Source organism: Dermochelys coriacea, chromosome 4 (genome assembly GCF_009764565.3).
Source record: "Dermochelys coriacea isolate rDerCor1 chromosome 4, rDerCor1.pri.v4, whole genome shotgun sequence".
Lineage (NCBI taxonomy): Eukaryota > Metazoa > Chordata > Testudines > Dermochelyidae > Dermochelys > Dermochelys coriacea.
In genome coordinates, this window is record NC_050071.1 from 45,801,931 (window position 1) to 45,825,280 (window position 23,350).

The 23,350-nt window shown below is 39.7% G+C and overlaps 1 protein-coding gene across 7 annotated transcripts in view; it reads left to right on the plus strand.

Moving 5' to 3' along the window:
• ABHD18 (abhydrolase domain containing 18) overlaps positions 1-23,350 on the plus strand; it is a 48,395-nt gene that overhangs the window by 17,652 nt on the left and 7,393 nt on the right. For 3 of the 7 annotated variants that reach the window (XM_043513409.1, XM_043513407.1, XM_043513408.1), the window contains exons 3-10: positions 6,057-6,141; positions 7,381-7,481; positions 9,916-9,994; positions 10,086-10,170; positions 11,546-11,573; positions 14,098-14,245; positions 16,556-16,645; positions 23,205-23,306. In XM_043513409.1, coding sequence (XP_043369344.1) covers positions 6,057-6,141; positions 7,381-7,481; positions 9,916-9,994; positions 10,086-10,170; positions 11,546-11,573; positions 14,098-14,245; positions 16,556-16,645; positions 23,205-23,306 — 718 coding nt within the window. Of the gene's footprint in view, positions 1-6,056; positions 6,142-7,380; positions 7,482-9,915; positions 9,995-10,085; positions 10,171-11,545; positions 11,574-13,544; positions 13,632-14,097; positions 14,246-16,555; positions 16,646-23,204; positions 23,307-23,350 lie in introns of those variants that run through there. The other 4 variants (XM_038398240.2, XM_038398242.2, XM_038398244.2 and 1 more) reach the window with 3 other exon arrangements.

A 23,350-nucleotide genomic window follows, 5' to 3' on the forward strand; every position in this document is an offset into this window, starting at 1 on the left:
GGTCACGGGGGCAGCACCAGAGCAACTGTTTGCCTCGTGGGCTTTGTGGTAGGCATTCCGCAGCACCTTCACTTTAACCCTGCACTGCAGTGCGTCCCGGTCATGGCCCCTTCTCTTTATATCTGCCCAAAGGTATTGTAATTCCTACGGCTGGAGCAAAGCTGGGATTGGACAGCTTCCTCCCCCCAAACACTGATGAGGTCCAGCACCTCGCCATTGCTCCATACAGGGGATCGCTTGGCGCGTGGAGGCATGATCACCTGAAAAGATTTGCTGAGAGCACTCCACACCTGGCTGAGCAAACAGGAAGAGGATTTTCAAAATTTCCAGAGAATTTAAAGGGTGGGTCTGACAGTTGGTCACCTGAGGGCAGGGCAGTAGAGTTCAAAGTGATGACCAGAGTGGCTAGAACAGGCATTGTAGGACACTTCTGAAGGCCGATCAGAGTGCACTAACAGACGAGGGCGTCCAACACTGGCGTCGCGGCGCTCCAGCAGGGGTGCACAAAACGTTATTCCACTTGCCGAGATGGAGTACTAGGAGCGCTCTAGCCATGGAGTCAGAGTGCTCTACGTGCCTTGCCAATGTGGACAGGTAATGAGCTAATGCGCCCGGGTCTCCTTTAATGCACTTTAACTCACAAGTGTAGCCAAGCTCTTAAGTTTGTAAGGACATTGAAAGTGTTAAAATCAGCTTAGAATGTGTTTTGCTTTTATTTCATTTGACCAAATCTGACTTGTTATGCTTTTACTTATAATCACCTAAAATCTGTCTTTATAGCTAATAAATCTGTTTGTTTATTCTACCTGAAGTAGTGTGTTTGGTTTGAAGTATGTCAGAGACTCCCCTTGGGATAACAAGCCTGCTACATATTAATTTTTGTTAAATTGACAAACTTGTATAAGCTTGCAGCGTCCAGCAGGCATAACTGGACACTGCAAGACGGAGGTTCTTAGGGTTGTGTCTGGGACCAGAGATATTGGCTAGTGTCATTCGGGTTGCTAGTAGCTGGGAGCAGCTTACATGTTGGAGGCTATGCGTGAATAGTCCAGGAGTGGAGGCTCTGACAGCAGAGCAGGGTAAGACTGGCTCCCAGAGTCAAAGATTGGAGTGACCTAGCAGATCACCGGTCTAGATAATGCCAGAGGGGAACAGCTTACATCTCCAGACCCAGTGCCTCTGGCCCCCTCAGGAAGTGAGCCATCATATAAATACCCTGGAGTTGAGAACCATTTGGCTAGCATACATAAGTCTTTCTCTTGGTGTTTTGAGATGCCATAGTACAGGTGCTTACAGACATGTCCTGTAGTAACAAGCAAGAAGGTGTTGGTTTGTTGCCCCTGTGCCAAGAAACAATCCACCTTTGGCAGTGGTGCATCAGCCACCATTTTAACGGGAGCCCTCCACCTTCCCAGGCTATGAAACCTCGTGGTGGACCATCTCACTGGGTGGACAATACTCTAAGCAACTATTCAATAGCTGTCCAAGATGACCTTCAGCAAGACATCTTTCACAGGTGGTGATTCCCAAAATTGGTTCTGATTGGATGTGAACAGGTCAAGGAGTGCTGCAGATTCTGCTCCAGAGGAGGAGCCTGTGCTGGCTTCCTGGATATCCTACTGAGCCCATGGCCACCAGGGCTCTTGTGTGCTTGCTTGCTACCCCTGCCAATTCCCCAGATGCTGAGAGTTCTCAGGAAGATCATACAGGATGCAGCTATAATGATGAAAGCCTCAGCATGACCTGTACAGTTTTGGGATTCAGTCTGCATGCATGTGTCATCATGGTCCCTGATCATGCTCCTAACACACCCAGACATGAATGCACAATCAGGGAGACAAGTCCTGCACCTGGATCCAGCATCCCTCTCACAGCCTGGATGCTGGCTGGCTGATATCTCTTCAAAGGGTAGCAAGCCTTGTGGATGGTGGGAAACAATAGATGAGGTATATCTCGACTTTGGTAAGGCTTTTGATACTGTCTTGGATGACCTTCTCATAAACAAACTAGGGAAATACACCCTAGATGGAGCTACTATAAGGTGCGTGCATACTTCCACTTTCTTTAACAGATTGGAAAATCATTCCCAGAGAGTAGTTGTCTGTGGTTCACAGTCAAGCTGTAAGGGGATATTGAGTGGGGTCCCACAGGGATCAGTTCTGGCATAGAGAGTACACTTATAAAGTTTGTGGATGATACCAAGATGTGAGGGATTGCAAGTGTTTTGGAGTTCAGGTTTACAATTCAAAATAATCTGGACAAACTGGAGAAGTGATCTGAAGTAAACAGGATGAAATTCAATAAGGACAAATGCAAAGTACTCCACACAGGAAGGAACAATCAGTTGCACTATAGCATGGTGTGCACTCACCGCCACGGCACCTCCTGCTGGTTACCTCAGGAATTAGATTTTCCATCTCTAGAGCGCCTTTTGTTGGCCAGTGTCTCTCCTGCTGTTGCAACTTGTCTTACCACTGGTGTCAGTGTAGGCCCCATGGCCCGCAGTGCCCCTTCTCTGGGGTACTGCCCCACAGTAGTGCTCCCAGACGGAGGGGTCCTCCCCTTCCTGGGGAACTTCAATCCCCTAATCCCACCTTGCCTCAGTGACCCACCACTGCCAGTCTTCATTTAGCCCCGTCCCACAGGGGCAATCTGCAGTCTGAAGTGGCCGCTCATCATCGGCAAGAGGGTTGGACCGACTGCCTCTTCCTTCCCTGGCTGCTTCCCCATAGCCCCAGTACTTCCTCAGGCCTTGAAAGCAAAGCCTCAGATGGGGAGTTTGCCAGGCTGGAGCTCCTCCTGCTCCTCCTGCTTTTCCCTCCACTGCTCTGTCCAAGGTCTTCTGCTTGCAGGCAGCCAGTCTTTCCCTCTCCAAGGCTGGAGAGAGATTGGCAGCCCTCTGGCCCTGCAGCCCTTTTATAGGGCCCATCCTTTATGCCCTCTGCCTCCACAAGGCGCAGCCCAAGAAGACGCTGATATCAAAAAGATTCTTATTTAATGTATTGGGCCCATTCTTGCCAGAAGTGGAGTACATGTGGAGAATACATCTCAAAGAATTAAGTTACTGTAGAGTAAGTAAGTAGTTACTTCTTTTAAGGTTAAAGAAAACCCCAAATCCTAAAAACAGATGCGATCTTTAATTAAAAATATATTCAGAGAAAACAGTATTATGTTTGGACTTAAACATTCTTATGCAACATTTGCTATCTAAATCTTGTAGCATTGTACTAATATATGAAAACCAGAAACTTTACTCGTCTGTTCAGATTCACAGAAACACACAGAACAGATAGCATAAATGGTTAAAAGTAAATTCCACTTTGAAGATTTTTTTCCCCCAATGTTAATAATTTACGGTATTTTTATAACAGGTAAGGAAACCAGAGGTTGAAAGTTTAGAACTATACTTTCTGGGGACTATAAAATGAATATTGTCCATTTTTGACCTTTTTGTGGGCATTGAGATGGAGTTATATTGACTGACTTTTTTCACAGAGTAAAAAGGCATTCACAGTTTAAAGATTGTGGGCCAGATTAACCCTGGTAAAACTCCATAGGACTAAATGATTGAATTTGGTGTGGCATATTCTGCACTAATTAATATTGGTATCTAACAAACAACCTCATCTGCACGTAATTTAAGGGTATCCTGGGAATTTTCCAACCTCAACCATGCTCCTTTAGTTCCTTGTTGTATAAAGTGTTCGTAATTTGTGCTGCTAAACTAAACTAGTGGGAGGAATCCCCATTCTCATCCTACGAAGTCCCTGGGACAGGGTTTCATGGTTAATGCTAATTTTGGCTGTTGATCTGTTGTATGGCAAGTCACTTGAGAATTTTGGCCCAATACCAACTGACTTCATAACTTCCATTCAACCCTATCTATGTCCATTGAAAATAGAATAGGGGAAAACTTCAGAGCTGTTTGTTACATGTAACAATCTATTATTAGAAAAGGTCATCCTTTTGAGGATCAGACTCATTTTAATTTGGATGAATGGGAAAGGGAAGCATTTGATGAAGATGAGTTTATTTTCTTTGTGACTATAGAAAAACAGAATGGTATTTTCTAAATATGTTCAAAATAAAATTCCAAAGGGTAATTTGGATGAGCTGCACCAGAGATACTGTAACATTTGGGGGAATTATCTCTCAACCACTAATGCTCCCAGAAAATCAGTAGAGTCAGGCAAAGGCACGTGAATATTTTCCAGAAAGCTGTCTAGTTACATTTATCTGAAATAATGGGTTAAAATGGAAGCCATTTTATAACTAACTATAGCATTTGTTATAATTCACATTTCTGTATAATAGGGATTTAAAAAACCAAAAACCCAAACATACCACCTAGATAAAAATACTATGTTGTGGAGTAGAAATTGGTTAGATTGCAGGATATACTGCGGGGGGTGGGGGAGGAAGTCAGCGTATTCCATGTGTGTAATAACATATGTAAAATTAGGAAAGTAAGTGTCGCTTGATATATATCGCAGGTGCAAACGTACCTATAATTATGACTGTAATTCTGACCCTGACATCTACTGGAATTTTCTTCCTGACCAAAGGTACAGGAAAAACTACAGAAAATACAAAGAGGTTGAGAGCTAGCCACTCGCCAGTGTTCTCTTTTAGAAACACCGATACTTTGCATGCCAGTTGATTTATTGCCAGCTCTTATTCTTATATTATGTCCTAGCAAAGATCATAAGCTGTTGCTGGAAAAAATGTTAGCCCACTTTTCCCCTGCCTGTGCAAGATCTAGTTCCTATGTAGTAGGCTTAGCTAATGTTAACTTACTTTATTAAGCTTTATTCCATGCTGCAGATGTCACTTTAACAGTGTTCTGTAGTTGGCTTCCCTATAGGGGGATCACATAAGTGACATTTTCCCCATATTTGGGATTGAATTAAGGCTCTGTCCCCACACCCTTGCCTTGTGCTATGGCCCTGTACCCTACCAAATAGCAGCAATAAGATGGCCTGCCTCCCCTCCAAGCAAGACAAAGGCAGCAGCATAGGCCCCTATATGTTTGTCCCCTGTCTTCCTTGGCAGCAGTGGTCCCCTCTCCCTCACTCTGAAGAGGCAGGAGTGAGGCCTCAGTGGGTATGTCTACACAGCATAGAAAAACCTGTGGCTGGCCCGTGCCAGCTGACTCAGCCTCAGGTTACAGGGCTGTTTCATTGGTGTGTAGACTTCCAGGCTTGGGCTGGAGCCCAACCTCTGGGACTCTCCCACCCTGCGGAGTCCTAGACCCCAGACTCTAGCCTGAGTCTGGAAGTCTACATAGCAATGAAACAGCCTTGCAGCCTGTGAACCCGTGTCAGCTAACACTGGCCAGCTGCCAGTGTCTGGTTGCTGAGCAGACATATCCAGTGTTATACCCTGGGTCCTGGGCTAATTTGCTGTGGTGGGCGGACCCACCATTTCAGTTTTCTTCTGAGGCAGTATTGGACAAGGTCCTCTAGAGCCATAGATCTTGCAGTTATCACCCTATTGAGATGCATGTGGCAGTTAACCCTGCTCAGCTCTATTGTTTCAAGTGATCTGCAGATTCAGGTAGGTATCGCTGCATCAATTACTCGGGCCACACTTTCAAGTATTTCTTTGCAACAATGAGGACTAAACTTAATTTTTCTTAAAATGAATGGTGAGAGTCTGGTGTAATCACATGACTCCAGGAGATAGTATCCTAGGCCTGGCCCTATAATGTTTATGCCTTAATCTGACCTAGGCTGAATTTGGAAGTTAAGTCTTCATAAAAAAAGGTATAAAATAATGTTTTTTAAAAATTGGCATAACCAAGCAATGTAGTAAAACAATTCTAGCTATTCCTTTTCTGCAAAAGCCAAACTGATACAGCTCTCAATGGGCTGGTGTACTCAGAAATGAGAAGTTGATTTCAAATTAAATGACTTCCTAGTCTTTGTCTCTCCTTTAGTTTAGCTTCTTTCATACAGATGTACAAATTCAGATAAAAGCATGACTTCTGATTTTGATGTAAAGAAATACTCAGTTAAAAAAGGCTTGACTCTCTTCTGTATCTTGTTTTTTAATAGAATATTTGAATTCAGAAAGATTATTGGAAACCGGGAAAAATGCCAGAAGCTGGTTCCAAGAGATTATCCAGTGTTCATTGACAAGGTATTCAATAGCAAAAAATGTAACTGTAACTAAAATTATGTTCCCACGTATTATGTATGAGTGAAGTGAAATTAAGTCTTTAGTAAGCTCTCCTTACTGGAGAGGAAAGAAGTTAGGTTTGGTGCAATGTGAATTGTAGGTTTTATTGATAATTTGGCTCAGCCTAATGTCAGTACAGCATGTGTTACTGATTTGAGATCAGAATTCAGGGCATGATCTTGGGCCAACAGAGTGGCAGAAGGAACGTGGTAAGCATTTTCGGGGGGAGTATGTAGTTTGCGCTAGTAGTGCCTCTGTCTGACTGAGAAGTGGCATTGAAAGATTCTAGAGGGATGCACCATGCTGTCCTTCGGTGAAAAGACCGCTGAAATATTCAAGAAAGGAGTAAATATATAGGGGAGGGTGTAGGAGATTATAGGATTCCACTGGGAAAAAGAAGAAAGCATGCTTTTCATGTAACTAGATATGTAGTAATTAATGTCATGAGAAATTGCATATCTGCAGTCAGTATTATTAAGGAAGCACTTATTATAGTAGTGCCCAAATGCTCCACTGAGGATTTAAGGACCCATTGTGTTGGGTGTGACACAGACACATATAAGGGACAATACTGTCCCTGAGATTATAAAATCCAAAAGGTATAAAGAAAGGGCTGGGAGTGAGGAGTAACATACAAGCAAATGAAAATGATGACTGGCATAGTTCGGTAAACCAGGTATTTTGGTATTTTTCATTGAGACTAGAGGTAGTATGAGGAGATTGTCAGGAATGGGAAGGTGAGAAGTTGTTACAGTTAGTCATCAGTCTGTCCATCAGCAGCAGACAGGTGTTTACATCATTGCAGAGGTGAGTTGTAAGAAGGGATTTATTAGGATAGAGCAATAGCTGTACAGATTTTATTGTGAAGTTTTTCCCATCCTTTGAGGTGGCATGGGAGAAAATACAGGTATGTTCAAACAAAAAAAAAAAAAAACTCCTCAACCCCTATTTAGGCTTTTAGTGCATTAAAAACTGAATTTTGTTATAACTGAGCTGATTTTTATTTAAGTGAAGTGGAAATGGCTCATGGTAGACTTTTTTAATGCTCATGTATTATGATGATTGAAATTATACTTTCAAAACTGCTTGTGGATTTTTGTGCTAAAATTTGATTCCAGCCTAATACCCCATACATTAATGTTCAGCCTTCAGTCCATATAAAGTATGCTGATCATACACACTTTTAACTTCTTTCCATAGGTTGAGGAGCAATCCGACTGTAAAATACTCGACGGGCACTTCATTTCCCCTTTGATTCACTACATTCCCAATATCCTGCCAACTGAATCCATCATAGCAAGGTAAGGAAAAGGAAGTAACAATTTGGTTCTGAAACTAGCTCTGTAAGTGAAATCAAAGAAATCTATATTATAAAAATTACTTATACTACATTCTTTATTACAGCTACAATCAGAATACTCAGTTTTGTTTAAAAATGGTTCAGACTATGATCTCTGTTGAAAAATATTTAGATGTTTTAAGTTAGAATGAAAATGCATGTAGTTCATTTGATGGTTCCATCCTTGGATGAATGGCTTATTTTCTAGATGAGCTTATTCTAAATTGGGGTGGCGCTAGCAAAACAAGACATGCTATGATGTGGTTTAATTCTGAAAATGGAAATGTAATCCCATTAGAAAAGTTTTACATGTTCACTTAGTAAAGTTTTAATTACTGGAACATCTATAACTACATATTGATAACTAGTTATGACGCAGGAAAGCCAGAGAATTCTAATATGACTATGATCTTTTCTTAACGACCTTCTTTGTAAAGGGGGGGAAATGGTTCATATATAAGCAAAAGTACTAACAAACAGCCTTGACTTGGATTTACTGGCCTTTGTCAGTCTGCCACAACATCAAGTAATGTTTTGAAACTGATCTCTTCCTTATTTTTAAAATACTTGTTTTGTTTTGTTTGTGAAATATACAACTCACATCGCATGTCCAAGATGGAGAAATGCAATTCCCTTGCAAATATGATTTTTTGTAAAGGCTAGCAGTTTATCCAAGAAAATAGTTTTTCATTTCTGTAACTGAAGGAAAAAATGGATTATTTTCCTAAGAAACACTCTATATTTATTAACTTATTCCACTTTTATTATCAGAATTTAACCATGTATGTATGCACACAATCTGTTAACTTCAGTGTAGCTCATACATTGAATTTGGTTTGTGTTTTCTATTTGAGAAACCAAACAAAATAGTAGTACCCTTGAGGAAGTCTTGTTATGCATACACACTCAAGCAGTTGGGTGGTGGTGGTATACTAACAATCTCACCAGGGTGTCCAATGAGCTTTGGAGTTAGGGTAGGGAACATCATTTTGTATTGGCTTCTAGCTAGCAAAGCTAGACTTCTTGCTAGCAGAAGTCTTAAGTTTTTCAAGCTTTGCTTTGGGCATAAAAATTTACCTCAATCTAGGAGGCCTTGAAGTCATGACATCAATAGCTGTGACCAGTCAATACGTTTTTGTTACAGCTTACCTTCTCTGAAAACGTTATTTAAAAAATGCTCAATAGGCATCCATAGTGTCTTCTTTTACTCCCTGTTGTTGAGTATAAAGGGAGTCACTATTTAAAATTCCTGGCCTGACTGATACCACAGCTGAAAATGCAATTTACTAATAGTTTCCACATACTCTCATACAATGGTCAGATAAGTTATAGGTGCTATTAAAAATCCAAAATACACTAGGTAAGATAAAGACAAGTTGATTTTCTTTCAAGCTCATAACATCAAATTAAATCCATTAATAAAAGTTATTTTGAGTTTTTCTTCATGTGTGACTGTAGTGGACTTTGTGTGCTTTTCAAATATGGTTAGTTTAGCTAGTTGTGTGTGAAAAAGAAAAGGAGTACTTGTGGCACCTTAGAGACTAACAAATTTATTTGAGCACAAGCTTTCGTGAGCTACAGCTCACTTCATCGGATGCATTCGCGAATGCATCCGATGAAGTGAGCTGTAGCTCACAAAAGCTTGTGCTCAAATAAATTTGTTAGTCTCTAAGGTGCCACAAGTATTCCTTTTCTTTTTTGCGAATACAGACTAACACGGCTGCTACTCTGAAACTAGTTGTGTGTGAACGTTTTTCCATAAAGAAGCAATTTTTATTGCACTAGGACACCCCCCTGTGGTGAAATACCAATAGCTCAACAGAAGTGGTTTGCTTGTGTACGTTACAGCTGGCCTGAGAAAAGCTTGGTGGGGGTAAAGGAAGGAGTAACAGAAGAAAGTGAGTGATTTTTTTGGGGGGGGGGGAGGAGGGAAAGAGAGTGTAGAAAACTGTTTTTTATATATAGAAACACTTGTTAGCTGTATTTTTTTAAAAAAAACTGTAGTATTCCTTTTTAATTTTCAATTTCAGTTCCCTCCTACTTAAGGAGAAAAGTATGTGTGGTTTAGGGGATCTAGCCACACTTGCCTAATCTCAGGCTCCACTTCTCTGTTCAGTAAAGTTTAGAATACAATAGTGAAGTGGTAATCTCATTTGGAGCTTGACCTTTCAGCTTATAACTCCCTTTCTTCTTGGTGTTTGTGACTTTCTGAAGGTGAAAACTTTTGGATGTGCTCTTAATTTCATTCATGAAAAAATTATATTGCTAGACTAACGGCAGTTTGCCTGAGCATGTAACCAAACTATTTTTTCAGGGTGTAGTTTGGTGGTTTAACTTTCATGAGTGTGAATATCTTGCTATGTTATCTTGTATATTAAATTGTGTGCTTTTGATAGGTTTCAGTTCATAATACCCAAGAGATGGAACAGCAAATACAAACCTGTGTGCATTCATCTAGCAGGCACTGGAGATCATGTAAGTATATAAAACTTTAATTTCTCATTAATATTTTAAAGTTTAACAGTAATTTTTTAACTGTATTCTTGTTTTAACATTTCCTCTTTAGTACTACTGGAGAAGACGCACACTAATGGCCCGTCCAATGATCAAAGAGGCTTGCATGGCTTCTCTATTGTTAGAAAACCCTTATTATATCCTTTTGTTGAAACCAAAATGCTTTAACATGTCTCAAAGTGCTAACCAAGGGGTGGAAGACAGAATAACATTATTTTATCAAAATGGTACAGATTACATAGATGAGTGGTTTTCAACCAGAGGTACACAGAGGTCTTCCAGGGGTACATCAACTCATCTAGATATTAGTCTAGTTTTACAACAGGCTACATAAAAAGCACAAGTGAAATCAGTACAAACTAAAATTTCGTACAGACAATGACTTGTTTATACTGCTCTATACATTGAAATGCAAGTACAATATTTATATTCCAATTGATTTATTTTATAATTGTATGGTAAAAATGAGAAACTACGCAATTTTTCAATAATAGTGTGCTGTGACTCTTTTTTTGTATTTTTATGTCTGATTTTGTAAGCAAGTAGCTTTTAAGTGAGGTGAACCTTGGAGTACACAACACAAATCAGACTCCTGAAAGGGGCACAGTAGTCTGGAAAGGTTGAGAGCCACTGTCATAGGTCAGTTGAAAGCAAGGATCTGGCTGTTGGTCATAGAGATACGACTCCTTACTGCAATCTTACTACATCAACCATAGTGGTGTCTCTAAGTGCATAATCATGGAATACAATGCAGATGATGTGTTAGACTGGCTATTTCATCAGGTGTTGCTCTTCTGGACTTAAAAAAAAAAACAAAAAAAACTTCCAAACCACTCTCCTTGGTTACTGGGGTACTAGTTTGATACTGATCTCTTTGTAACCCAATCATTGAAGTACTTGACAAACTTCTCCTAGCCATGGACAATTGAAAACCAAATATGTTTTGGGGAGGGGGGGTGGAGAGGGTGTATGTTTTTGACAAAATGATCTCTCCCCTGCCCTCCCCCCAAAAAAAGTGTTTGCTTCTCATGCCTTCACTTGTTGAATACAAACTGTTGGTACCCCAAATCTGTTTGATAGTGTTCACCTGCCTTATCACTAACATTTTAGGTATTTTTCTTCTATCTGTTGACAAAAGCTATCATTCTGAATCCATCCTCTTTTCCAATATTCGGTAACTGCCCCCAAATGCCTACACCAGATTTCACTCAGAAGACTCAAACTACCATGCTTTTTTTTCCCTCTACTACTTACTTCATTAGAGCACCGTCCTAAATTATGAATGACTTCATCACAATCTACACTTTTGTTTTATTTTGTACCAATAAAACAATGTAATTTGGTAATAACTTAATTTACAGAATTTAGTTCATCACCGTACTGCTGACATAGGTGTTTTTTTAATATTAGTCTCAATTTTAAAATGTAAGAGTTAAAATAAAAAGTTATCTAGAGATGCCTACAAAATGAATGTATTTACATTTGTTTATTTTCTTTAACTTGAGTCTTTACATGGCTGCAGAAAACCTAAGGACCAAATGTAAGTATTAAGATGACTTCCCACAGCTATTTTCTGTCCTCAAGACACTGCGGTTTTAAGAAGACCAGAAACTTAAAACGTAGAAACCTTGATAACTTGTTATAAATAGCGGCAAACTTGGCTCAGCTATACCTTGTTTATGTGAAGCTGTAGACACTTTGCTTGACTGCTTTATGTGGATTTTGATGCTTAGATGCATAGGTTCGTACTTTCCACCAAAAGTAGATGGATTTTTTTAAAAAAACACATCAGCAGGGGTGCAACCAAGAAACAGTGCATTTTACCAGTTCATACATTGCACTTATGCAAATTCTGTGCAATATTGAGTATCTTTGAAGAAATAGTTTTTGGGCAACATTTAAGTGTCTACAGTTAGGCAACTGAATGTGAGCTGTAGCTCACGAAAGCTTATTCTCTAATAAATTTGTTAGTCTCTAAGGTGCCACAAGTACTCCTTTTCTTTTTGATTTTCAGAGATGCTGGTTACCCTGAAGCTCATGCTAGTGGGAGTTGCAGAGTACCCAGCATCTTTGAAAATCAAGTCACTTATTCAGTTGCCTAAATATGGACTTAGAAGCCTAATCTTAGGGACTAATTTAAAAAACAAAACAAAACAAAAGTTGGCCTTTGTATTTGCAAGTGCTAGAATATAAATAGGGCAATAGATCCTGAATCTGAGGCAAAACAAAGGTGTTAGTTTGCTAAATGTTCCTTGCAGACCAGTAGTTAAAAAAGATGAAATGGGGCTGACTGGTTTAAAAAGACTGGTTTAAATTCTGCTTACTTAGTTACCTCCAAAAAGAAGAGGAAACTAATTTGTTTGTAAACTACAATTCTTAGAGCTTGTTGCTTTCAGTAGTGCTTCATCAGCATCTGTCATGAGTTAAACATTTAATTTTCTTCTAATTTTAAAAGCTAATTAAGGATTTACCTTTTGAGAGAAATGAAAGTTAAAGCAGTTAAAAAAAAATAGCCTTGAGTACTTTCCAAAGTAGTTGTTGTGGCATTCTAATTAGTTTATTAGTCTGAATAATTTAGTAAACCTAATTCATTATCTTTATTGGGATTTTTTTTAATTAAAGATTTTTGGGGGAAAGTGCTCTTTTTGACACATACTTTTTTAAAAAAAAAAAAGATATCGTTTTGATAACATTTGGCATTTTTAAAATCACAATAAGACACACCAGATAGGTACAATGCTGAAATATAGTTAGTGGGTTTTCTGCTATTGGGATACTATTCACCTCAGAAAAACAAAAAAGTATAAAAATCTTCCCTCCACTATGCAAATTCTGTGCACTAGTCACAGCTGTCCAACTTGACAGAATAATACTTCCATTTTGCAGATAATGGGCAAATGCTCTGTTGTCCCAAACTGAAAATGTGCACATTTCAGTAGAAGGCTTCAAAGCAGTAGTAGCATTCTAAGGAATGTACTTGTAAATCATTGAATTAGCATGACAGTCATAGTAGAGAACTGAAGTACCTTTAATAACAAAGTACTAAGCAATAGGAGTGTTTAAAATATCCTATAAATATTGGTCCACAACAGCCATTGGTATCCTTGCTTCTCCCCTAGCTTACAGAACAGTTCTAATAATCTGTCCTCCTGTCTCAAAATGTATCCCAAGTATAGTGATATTTTGGCACAAAAGGGCTATAGCCTTCTGTAACATAGAGACATGATATTGAAAACACGATAATATTTACAATAAACTGCTTTGTCCAAGCACAGTGCTGTAGTTGTTCTGTAAGTCATATTCCATTCACTTAAGTGTTCAGCACATGGAGTAATTGCACCGCTGAGGCCCAATATGCAAATAACTATTAGACTTCTGGTCACTGTGAGAGTTCAAATTGAATAGCTTTCCATTTTTCTTTTTTGTTTTCTTTAAATGTGTTTAATGCATTGTAGAAGACACTATACAGATTTCTCAGGGCAGTGACAACCTTCCCACTTTATAATTTCAGTCTTACAGTGGCACTGATGATTGTTCCAAAGCTGACTTACTGATTGCTCTTCACATGTTGTGTGCAATTTTCAGTGATGTACAACAGGTAAATAAGGAAAAGGGGTTGTCTCTGCCAATGCGCTCTTTTATACCTAGCACTGTATCACTTAGCTTTGTTTGATTTAAAAGAAAAAGGGCCGTTGTTACTTGATAGCACAGAAGATTACTGCTCATGAGTTTCCAATGCTTGCAATACCTCAGTTATTTGACGATACGGTGTTCCGTAATTCTACACTAGTAATTTAGACGGTGCTTACTTCTAGTCTTCATTTAGGCCTAGATCACAAACAATTATAAGAAAAAGAAACAAACACAAGTCCTGTGGGCCTTGAATGTAAAAAGTTACTGAAGACTCTGGACTCACTCCTTCTCCTATTGATTCAATAGAAATTCAGCCATTGGCTTCATTGGGAGTATGACCAGGCTCTGTTTAAGAGCGAAAGTAGACTGATTAAATGAATACACCGCATATCCGATATTGGAAAATAAACTATTTCTTTTTTCTTTTCTGGTGAGGAAAGAAGATCAAGTTTAAAAAATGTCTCTGACCTGTTTGTGATGGGAGGAGCTCTTGTTTTAGAATCAGCAGCTCTTTTGCACTGGCTAGAGAGAGAGGGCTATGGACCTCTAGGGATGACTGGAATATCCATGGGAGGACATGTAAGCCTTTATATTTACTGTTAGCAATTTGTTTTATTTTATTTTTTATTTCTTGGCATGATATATGTACGTTAATAATTAGGGAAACCTAACAGTTTATAGTGTTCATATCCTGATTATTTTAAAATGAACAAGTTTAGAATAACTAGCAACATAACTTGATATTTAGACATGACATGCACATATTGAGAATATGCAGATATATTCTCACTGTGTATGTATACCATAAAACTCTCTTACAGATGAATGTTCAGGTTGTTGCAGGTTAATCTAGCAGTGTAATTCTCAATAACTTTTATTGAGTTTTCATGCAGTTTAATCTGTTAATTTAGTTATTTAAATGTTGACATACCGTAGGGCTTCAGACCCTGTGGGTGAACAGTACTTATCCTCAAAGGAAACCTGTACAAATCTTTCAAAAGACAAGCCTGGGAACTTAAATTTGTAATTCTGCTAGACACTAAAAATCATGGCCTGAATACAGTTACTGGATTTATATCTTATTGCAACAATCTATAACCCACTAACAATTCCCCAGCTGCTTTCTCCCTCCCTCATTTCCTCCCTATGACTGGAGGGACATTAATGGGCCACTTCACCTTGAATGGTCCCTTGAAATATGTGTTAACTACTTATGCTAAACAATCTGTTCCATCTTGTATTTAGCTGTGACACTGAGTAAGACCATGTCTACACTACAAAATTATGTTGATCTAACTTAGGTCAGCATAAAGCCACCAGAGTTATTAAATCACTTGTGTGTGTGCACACTTGTCTCCTTGTGTTGACAGTGAGCTTCCTCACCAGGAGAGTTTGTATTGATTGTATTGTCAATGTGGGACAGCTCCTGAAGGCCAGTAACAATCTATGTAAGCAATGGAGTGTCTACACTGACATCGCGTCGACCTAATCACATTGACCGTGACTGTGTGCCACTCGGGGAGGTGGTGTTATTAAATCAGCATAGAGAGGCACTTACATCAGTGGGAGCCAAATTTACAAGAAAACAGTTCCCTAGCAAGGTTGATGCAAGGCAGCTTACATTGATCTAATTGTATAGTCCATTGTATAATTGTGTAGTCCAGTCCAAAGTTTTCCCAGACCTAAAGAAGAGCTTTGTAAGCTTGTCTCTCTAACCAATAGAAGTTGGTCCAGTAAGAGATATTACCTCACCTACCTTGTCTCTTTGAAATTGTAAACTCCTATAGGGTAGGGACCATATTTTTATTCTGTGTCTGTATAGCATCTGGTACAGTGGGGTCCTGGTTCATGTTGAAGGCTCCCAGACACCATCATGATCCAATAAGTTCGTATGTAGTGTTCTTCATCCTTAGAAAGCACTTTAAAAAAGAAAGTAAGCATTGTTATCTCTATTTTAAAATTTGGGGGAACCGAGGACAGGGATGGAATCCATACTCTCCAGACTCCCAGACTGTGGCCCTGACCACTTCGCTATGCTGCTTTTTTTATTAATGAAGATGCACTTAATAGTTCTCTGTATTAAAAATATGTGGGGTGTATAAATACTTTTTCTTGCTATCCTCATGGTTCTGCAGTATGCTCAAGAGTATTATATTAAACTACAGCTTTGCAAAACCATGCAATTGGTGTGGGGGAAGCATTTTTCTGATTCTCCTATATGCTGTATCTATGCTCCAACATTTAGTGATGAATGGAACTTACCCCATTGTGCACTCTGATAATTTTGAGGTGAGAGGGAATTATCTGGACTCTGAGGGAGATGAAAATAGAAGTCCATTTACACGCTCAATTCTCTTCTTGCCCTTGCTGTTTGTGGCATGCAAATTCCCTAACATTATTTCAAAAGCTGCAGAATTTTTGAGAGTCTATTTGTGAGTCACCTTCAAATTGTTTGTTTGTTTTGAAATATGTTTATAAGGTTGTTGAGAGGCCTTGAGGAGAGGGACATGTTGAGATGATAAATGAAGTTCTCATGGAAGAATCCTGATTCATTTCGCATCAGGATGAGTGTTCTATTAAAAGAAAACTCCTTTACCTAAAGCAGAAATACTGTTACTTTGGCTGGGAACCAATTTCAAAGCTAATATGTATCAAAGAGACTATTGGAGAGAATAGACTCTATCAGTCTTTCTGGATTTTGTGGTGGAGAAGTGTATAACTGCAAAGATGCTTAGCATTGATACTACACGAGACAAGTTGTTGCTGTGTGAAGAAATTCTTTAAAGATGAGAATTCTAAAAATAACTAAAGAGAAATGTTGTTGAAATGTCTTACTAAAATATGCAGTAGATCATCTGATATTTAAGGTTTTTTTTTTTTATTTAACAGATGGCTTCATTAGCAGTGACAAACTGGCCTAAACCATTGCCATTGGTTCCTTGTCTTTCCTGGTCCACAGCTTCTGGTGTCTTTACTACGGTAACTAAATTATTTTTAGTTTTGTTAATATTATACAATATGAACAGATGTGAAATCTCAAAGGTTTGAGTTGGGCAAATTAACATAAGGGAGAGATTTTTTCAAAGGCACAAATGGGAGTTGGATGCCCAACTGTCCTCTGAGCCTTCAAAAATCTCCCCCATAATGATGCTTCCGGATAGTTCTAGAAGCTGCCTTTTGTCTCATGCAAGAAATAATGGTTATAAACTATAGAGAGTTTTTAAAATTAGTAAATTTACAGAAAATATTTCAAATTCTATAGTATATTTAAAACTATATGTTTATGCCCAATATTTTATATCCTAGTAATATGCAACACAGTAGAATATGACTTAACAAACTTGCTGCTTTTGATGAGAATCCTGAAATTTCACTGGGAAAGGGTTGTGGTTTTTTAATTATTCCTCTTCCTGGTAACTCTAGGTTCCTGACTGGTAAGGGAAATTCTTACTTGGTGTCTTAAAACAGGTTCTCAAACTGTGACCATCATTGAGAACATGTCTTCACCACTCCTTCTTGAATTACAACAGCTTCCCTTCTTCCACATAAATTTAAAAGTTCCTCACTTTCACAGCATTCCATAAACTTTACTTTCTGATCTTCTTATCTTTCTCACTCGTTAAACACTGTCTAAACATCTCTCCTTACTATTCCCTTTGCTCTTTAATTAACTTTTGATTTATACTTTCTTGTACGCTGCCCATTGCCCCAGACTCATATTTTAATTAATATTTGCCAAAGTACCTGCTCCTCCTGAAAACCACACATGGAACAGTCTTCCTGGAGTGCTTGTCCATATATATTCCACTGGTGCATCTGTATCCCCTGCACTCAAGTTTTGATTCTTTGTGCATCAGTGTCCTTTGGGGCCATGCTTGCGCCCTGAAAATCCTTATATCTTCCACCTGAGGATATAAAGAGTGTTGCGTCCTGAATTGTTCCTCAGTTCCTTCTTGCTGTCCGTGGCTATGAATCAGAACTTACACTGTCCAGAGTTTTTCTTTGTGTGATCTGTCCATTGATTTGTAAATAGATAAGTACTTAGCAGTTAGTCACTAGGATTAGGTTTAGTTATTTTGTTAGTGTTTCTTTTCAGAAGAGGAAACTCTTCTTTGTCCTTTGACACTTCCCGCTACTGGGTCTAGTTATTAGGACTGAATACAAATCTCCAGGCTTTAAAAACTGCACTTCCTGCTGGGCAGTAATGCCCCTTAATGAAGGACAAAGACGATGCTTATTGTGTCTAGGTGAGAGCGATGTACCAGACAGATATACCATTTATTAATTGTTTTCAAAGGGCAAGGTAGTCTCACCTGAAACTTTATTCTGGAGAGGCCAGGGCACCTTTTCAGATGGTGGAGTGGCTGGGACTGAAAATCCTGAGCAGTGCTCCTTAAAAAGTGCACTTGCTGGCTCCTGTGCTTGCATATGTAAAACCAGCACTTTTCACTAATCCTCCTCAGCTGGTAAAACCTCAGAGATTATGGGGAGACAGGAGCACCAAGGATTTTCAGAAGAAGAGATCTGGGTCTCTCTTTTATTGGGTCCTACCTCGAAATCAGAAATCACACTGGTTGCCTTTGGGAAGGGTAGTTCTAGGCATGAAAAGGGATCCTCTGAACATCCACTTGGATATTGTTCACCATGCCCCAGTACTGGCTTCTTCAGTTAGTCAGAAATAACCTGGTACCAATGCCTTGGCTGTGGTGCACCATGATACACATACTTTGGTACCAATGCCTTCCATTCGCTTGCCTACAGTGTTCACTTACTTGGTACCGAATCCTTATGTCAATGGACCTTGTGGTGTCTTTGGTACTAGACTTACAGTGCTAGTATCTCCTCTGTATTGGCTGCCACCTGTACTTCGGTACAGAGTACATCAAGAGTGCTCATTAGGGTGCAGTATGAATGTGCTGCTAGCACTCCAGCTGAGACTGCTGCACCCTTACAAGAGAAGCACTTCTCCACTAGCTCAGATAATGGCAGGAAGGAGTCACCAGTTCCTGGTGTCTAAGTATTCTGATCCATATGCCTAAAAGAGAGTATCTAAGGCTCACTTTTATTAGCCCAGGCATAGGAGCTCTCAGCAGGATACTGCCTCATGGACTTCTGCTTCATATATGCATCAGCACCCCCTGAACTAATTGGACATAATAGGGATTACAGCTGGCCAGAAAACTAGTTTCTTCATCTCAGAACTAGATCTTCTTCCACTACAAAACACAAGGGAGCATTAATCAGCTCCAGCTGTGCTGACTGAACAAGATGATCAGGGTTCTGATGAAAATTTGCAAATGGATGGTCAATCCATCCCAGAACGTCTCTTCTTATTATTTCCTGATGAAGCTGTGGTATCTGCAATATCTACCTCAGACCCCTATGATTTCAAAACTTTCCAGTGCTTGTTGCACAGGATGGCAGATCCACTGGAAATTCCAGTGGAAGTTGTCTGGAGAAGTCGCACGGTTCCTGCACAGCTTACACACCTTCATGCCTGGAACTCTTGCAGTGCCCATAAATGAAGAGACTGTTGGAGTCCAACAGGTTACTTTGGCAGACCCCCAACTTCCCTAGCTCTGACAGAGAGCAGATTGCTGCTACTAGGTGTTTTCATCAGGCTTTGAACAATTTTATATGCACTCTGTACATGGATTGTTGGTGTAGTGGTGCCTGATGAGAGAATCAGACACTGTGGTCAACAGAAATCTACACCCTGAGACAAAGAATGCTAGAAATGTTTATTTTTTTGGTTGTAAAAATTATTCATCAAGTCAACATATGAGACTTTCCAGTTATCAGGCCTTAGTGGCAAAATATGATGACTTGAATTGGGAATCCATCTTCAAATTTGGTGACAAAATTCCACAGAAGAACAGAGGCCTGGAAATCTGTGGTTGTAGAGGAACAACTTGTAGCACACATCTCTTCAAGTGGCTGGTCGATGCTGCATATGTGACATTCAGTTCCATGGCCACTTTGATTGCCCTGATAAGATCCTCTTGGCTTCAGTTGTCTGGAATCCCTAAAGGGGATGCGTGTAACAGTAGAGTCTGTACGTTTGAAAGGTGCAAACAGTAATGAGCCTTTTCATTCTCAAAGGGACTCTTGAGCGATGCTGAGGAGTTTGTGCTCTTGCATGAAAAGGAAAGCAATGTAGGTGTTAATCCTGACAAAGTCAGTCCTATTATGCACATTATAGACAGTCTGAACTTCCCCCAAAATGCCAGCAGTCCCGAAGGAGAGACTCTTCTACCTCTACTACATTTTTCTTACCAGGCTCTGTCTTCGTCAAGGCAGCAAATATGACTTCCGTCAGGAGAAAAGTGTAACCTATATGGATCTCTTTCTTTCCCTCTCCCATTCCCCTCCTCCCCCCTGCACGCACACACACATCCGTCCTCCTTTTGGGAAATATTAATTTTATTTTTGTGGGACCTGATACACCATCACCACAGACCTCTAGGACCTAAAAACTGTAGAGATTAGATACTCCATCCAATCCCAAACCCCCTCTATCCAATTTCCCTAGCATTTTCTCCGGTACCCTGCTCATGAGTATACTACTTTAAGAAGTTCAGTCACTTCTGAATCTTGGAGCAGTGGAAGATGTGCCTCAAGAATATATGCAAGGGGTGTTTATTCCCATTAATTTCTAAGAAAAAGGGAACAGGCGGGCACTTTATTCTGGACTTCTGAGGCAACTGAACACCTTTACGTGGAGGTTGAAGATCAGGTTGGTAACTCTGGCCTCAGCAATTCCAACCATAGATTCAAAGGACTGGCATTCAACTTTGAACTCAAACACTTATTTTCATAAGGCAGTCCATCTTGCCGACAGGAAATATTGAAGGTTCCAGGTGGACTATTCCCACTAGCAGTGCAGAATCCTACGATTTGATCTGTTGACAATACCAGGGGTATTTATAAAATGTGTAGAAGTAGTGGCAGTTTACCTGAGAAGATAAGGAGTCAAAATTTACCCATACTTAGATGATTGGCTCATTCATGTGAATGCTCTACAATAGGTGACCAATTTCATACAGTAGACAATAGGTGGTCAGGAAAATTCTGATGAAACATTTTTCTTTGGAATGTGCAGACTTGTCAATTGAACCATTCCAGCAAAAGTTTCAATTTTAATGACCTTCTCACGGACTACAGACAGGGCCAGCACTTCCAGGGCTTCCTGGCTCCTCTTCATCCCTATAAGATGGCTGACAAGGGCCCTGGGCTCCCAGGATTCCCAGCAGTGCTGGCTGCCAGGAAATTGGGAACGTTGGAAACTGGACTGGGATTGGAATTGACATTTTTTGTCAGATTGATCTGCCCGTCACTGAATAGCGGTCGTAAAATTTACTAGACTTTTGTTGTCAAGTTAATAAGAGTCTAGTCAGATTCATGGCTGCTATTCAGTCTTGTGCAGCTGTAAAACTGACCATCATTTTAGTTTCAGTCAGCAGCTGTCAGGTCTTCCAGGGTCTTTGGCTCTGTGGCAGCCTACCAGGTTGGCAACTGGGGATCAAGAGGAGCACACTTTATTGCTTCCGAAACACAGTATTGCAGGATTTCCATTTTTCATAATTTGCACTTTTAGTTTTCATTCCATTTTGGGATGAAAAATATTTCTGAAAACTCAAATTTTCACAGAAATAAAATTTGTTTTTTCAGTCAGCTCTGCTGCATATTCTACAACTTTTCACCTCTCTAAGGCTCAAGGTAATTGAAGAGAAATCAGTGCTAGTTCCTATTTGAAGAATAGAATGTATAGGGGCAGTTCTGGATTCTACTACAGCAATGGCCCATCTGCTTCAGAAAGATTGCAAGCCATAGCAGATCTTCCTAACCACCTACAAGTTCATTCTCTGATATCTGTGAAATTTACCTGAGACTTCTAGGACACACGGCAATCTGCTTAGACATAACTCAGTATGCCTGACTTCACATTTGGTGAAGAGTGGCTAAAGTCTGTATATCAACCCAACAGATATCACCTATATGTGAGGGTACAGGTCCTCCCAGAAGTCTTGTCATGAATTTGGTGGAAGGACCTTGTACAAGTTTGTAAGGGAGTGCCCTTCTCTCCACCATTGCCATTAGAAACTTTGACAGATGCTTATTGGGTGAAGAGCCCACTTAGACAATCTTCAAACATTAGGCTTGTGGGTACATCAACACAGCAGTTGGGATATGTAATTCCCATCTTGGGTAGACATCTCCACTAGCTCTGCTCCTAAAAATAACCACCCAACTGCAATCCAAGACAACCTCCTGGATACCTACTCAGGTGGCTAGCTGAAGCCATTGCCTGTGCCATTACAGGCACACTACTATTTTTAGGCGCTAGCTCAAGCAGAGCTAGTGCATGCATGTCTACTCGAGTTGGGAATCCCACCTCCCAGCTACTGTGCAGATGTACCCTTACTGCTAAGCGCCATTTATCGAGTGTGCACAGTATTCCTCCAAATTCTTAAGAGTTTATTCAGATCATGATGAACAATACCACAGCAATGTTTATATGAATAAGCAAGGGGTCTCACTCAAAGTTCTTGATGAACATATTATCTGACTTCCATCTTATCAAAGTAATACCTCTGCCTGTCTTTTTTCCGAAGCCACATTCCAACAAAGGGGAAGCTAAACTTCAAATCTTAGACATATTTAGGGTACTTTGCTTCCAACTTGATAAGTCTAAGCCTAGGTTATTAATCTGACCTCTCTTTATAAACTACTATCCGTGCAGGGGCTTTCTCATTTTATTTCCACATGCATTAAATTGTGCTATAAGAGACTTGCCTTTGAGGGTTACACATCCTTCCCTCCTCCACTGTTATGGAATTCTGTAATACCTGGTTTCTGTAGTGGTGAAGGAATTGAGAGATGGTGGGGACACCCTGCCATTTACACCTTTAGCTCAGAAGTGCGAGGATATTGAGGGTGCAGTCACAGTCCCAACAGATTCTGCTAGCCAAAATAATCTGAACTTGAATGCATGGGGCACATGTGCACCAACAATTGAATGTATATATGTATGTAACAATATGAATGAATATGGACAACACATCTCAAAGAACCGCTGTTACTGTTAGGTAAATATGATTCTTCCTGGTATAGTAGCCATACACCACTCAGAGTTCTGTATTACACCCATGTCTCTTTTGATTTTAAGCGCTCTATGGCAAGGACTTTAATACTTTTTTACACACCTGCTTATTGTAGAGTGGTCTGATTAATGTACTGGGGAGCTTGGGGGGGGAGGTATGTTTTTGTAATGAAAAATGTAGTTTTCAGATAAGAAATATGGTTAGGGAGATTCTTGTCTGATGGTGTCCTGTGGAATTTGTTACAGCTTCTAAGTCAACACTGGCCAGAATAAAGTTTGGGAATCTTAACTTTAACATATACAGATTTAGCTATTTTCTGCATCTTTCCTTAGTTGTACTGCCTTGGACTTCGATGATCACTTCAGAATACATTCTTTGGATTTAATTTATTTTTTTTTTTATTCTGGGGATTCTTATTTGCACTGTAATTTCAGGGTGTGTTAAGCAAAGCAGTGAACTGGAGAGAGCTAGAGAAACAGTACTATACACAAACTGTTTATGAAGAAGAAATCATTCAAATGCTTGAATATTGTGGAGTAAGTACAGTTTGTTTTCCCTATTAGCTTTATGTAAAATATAG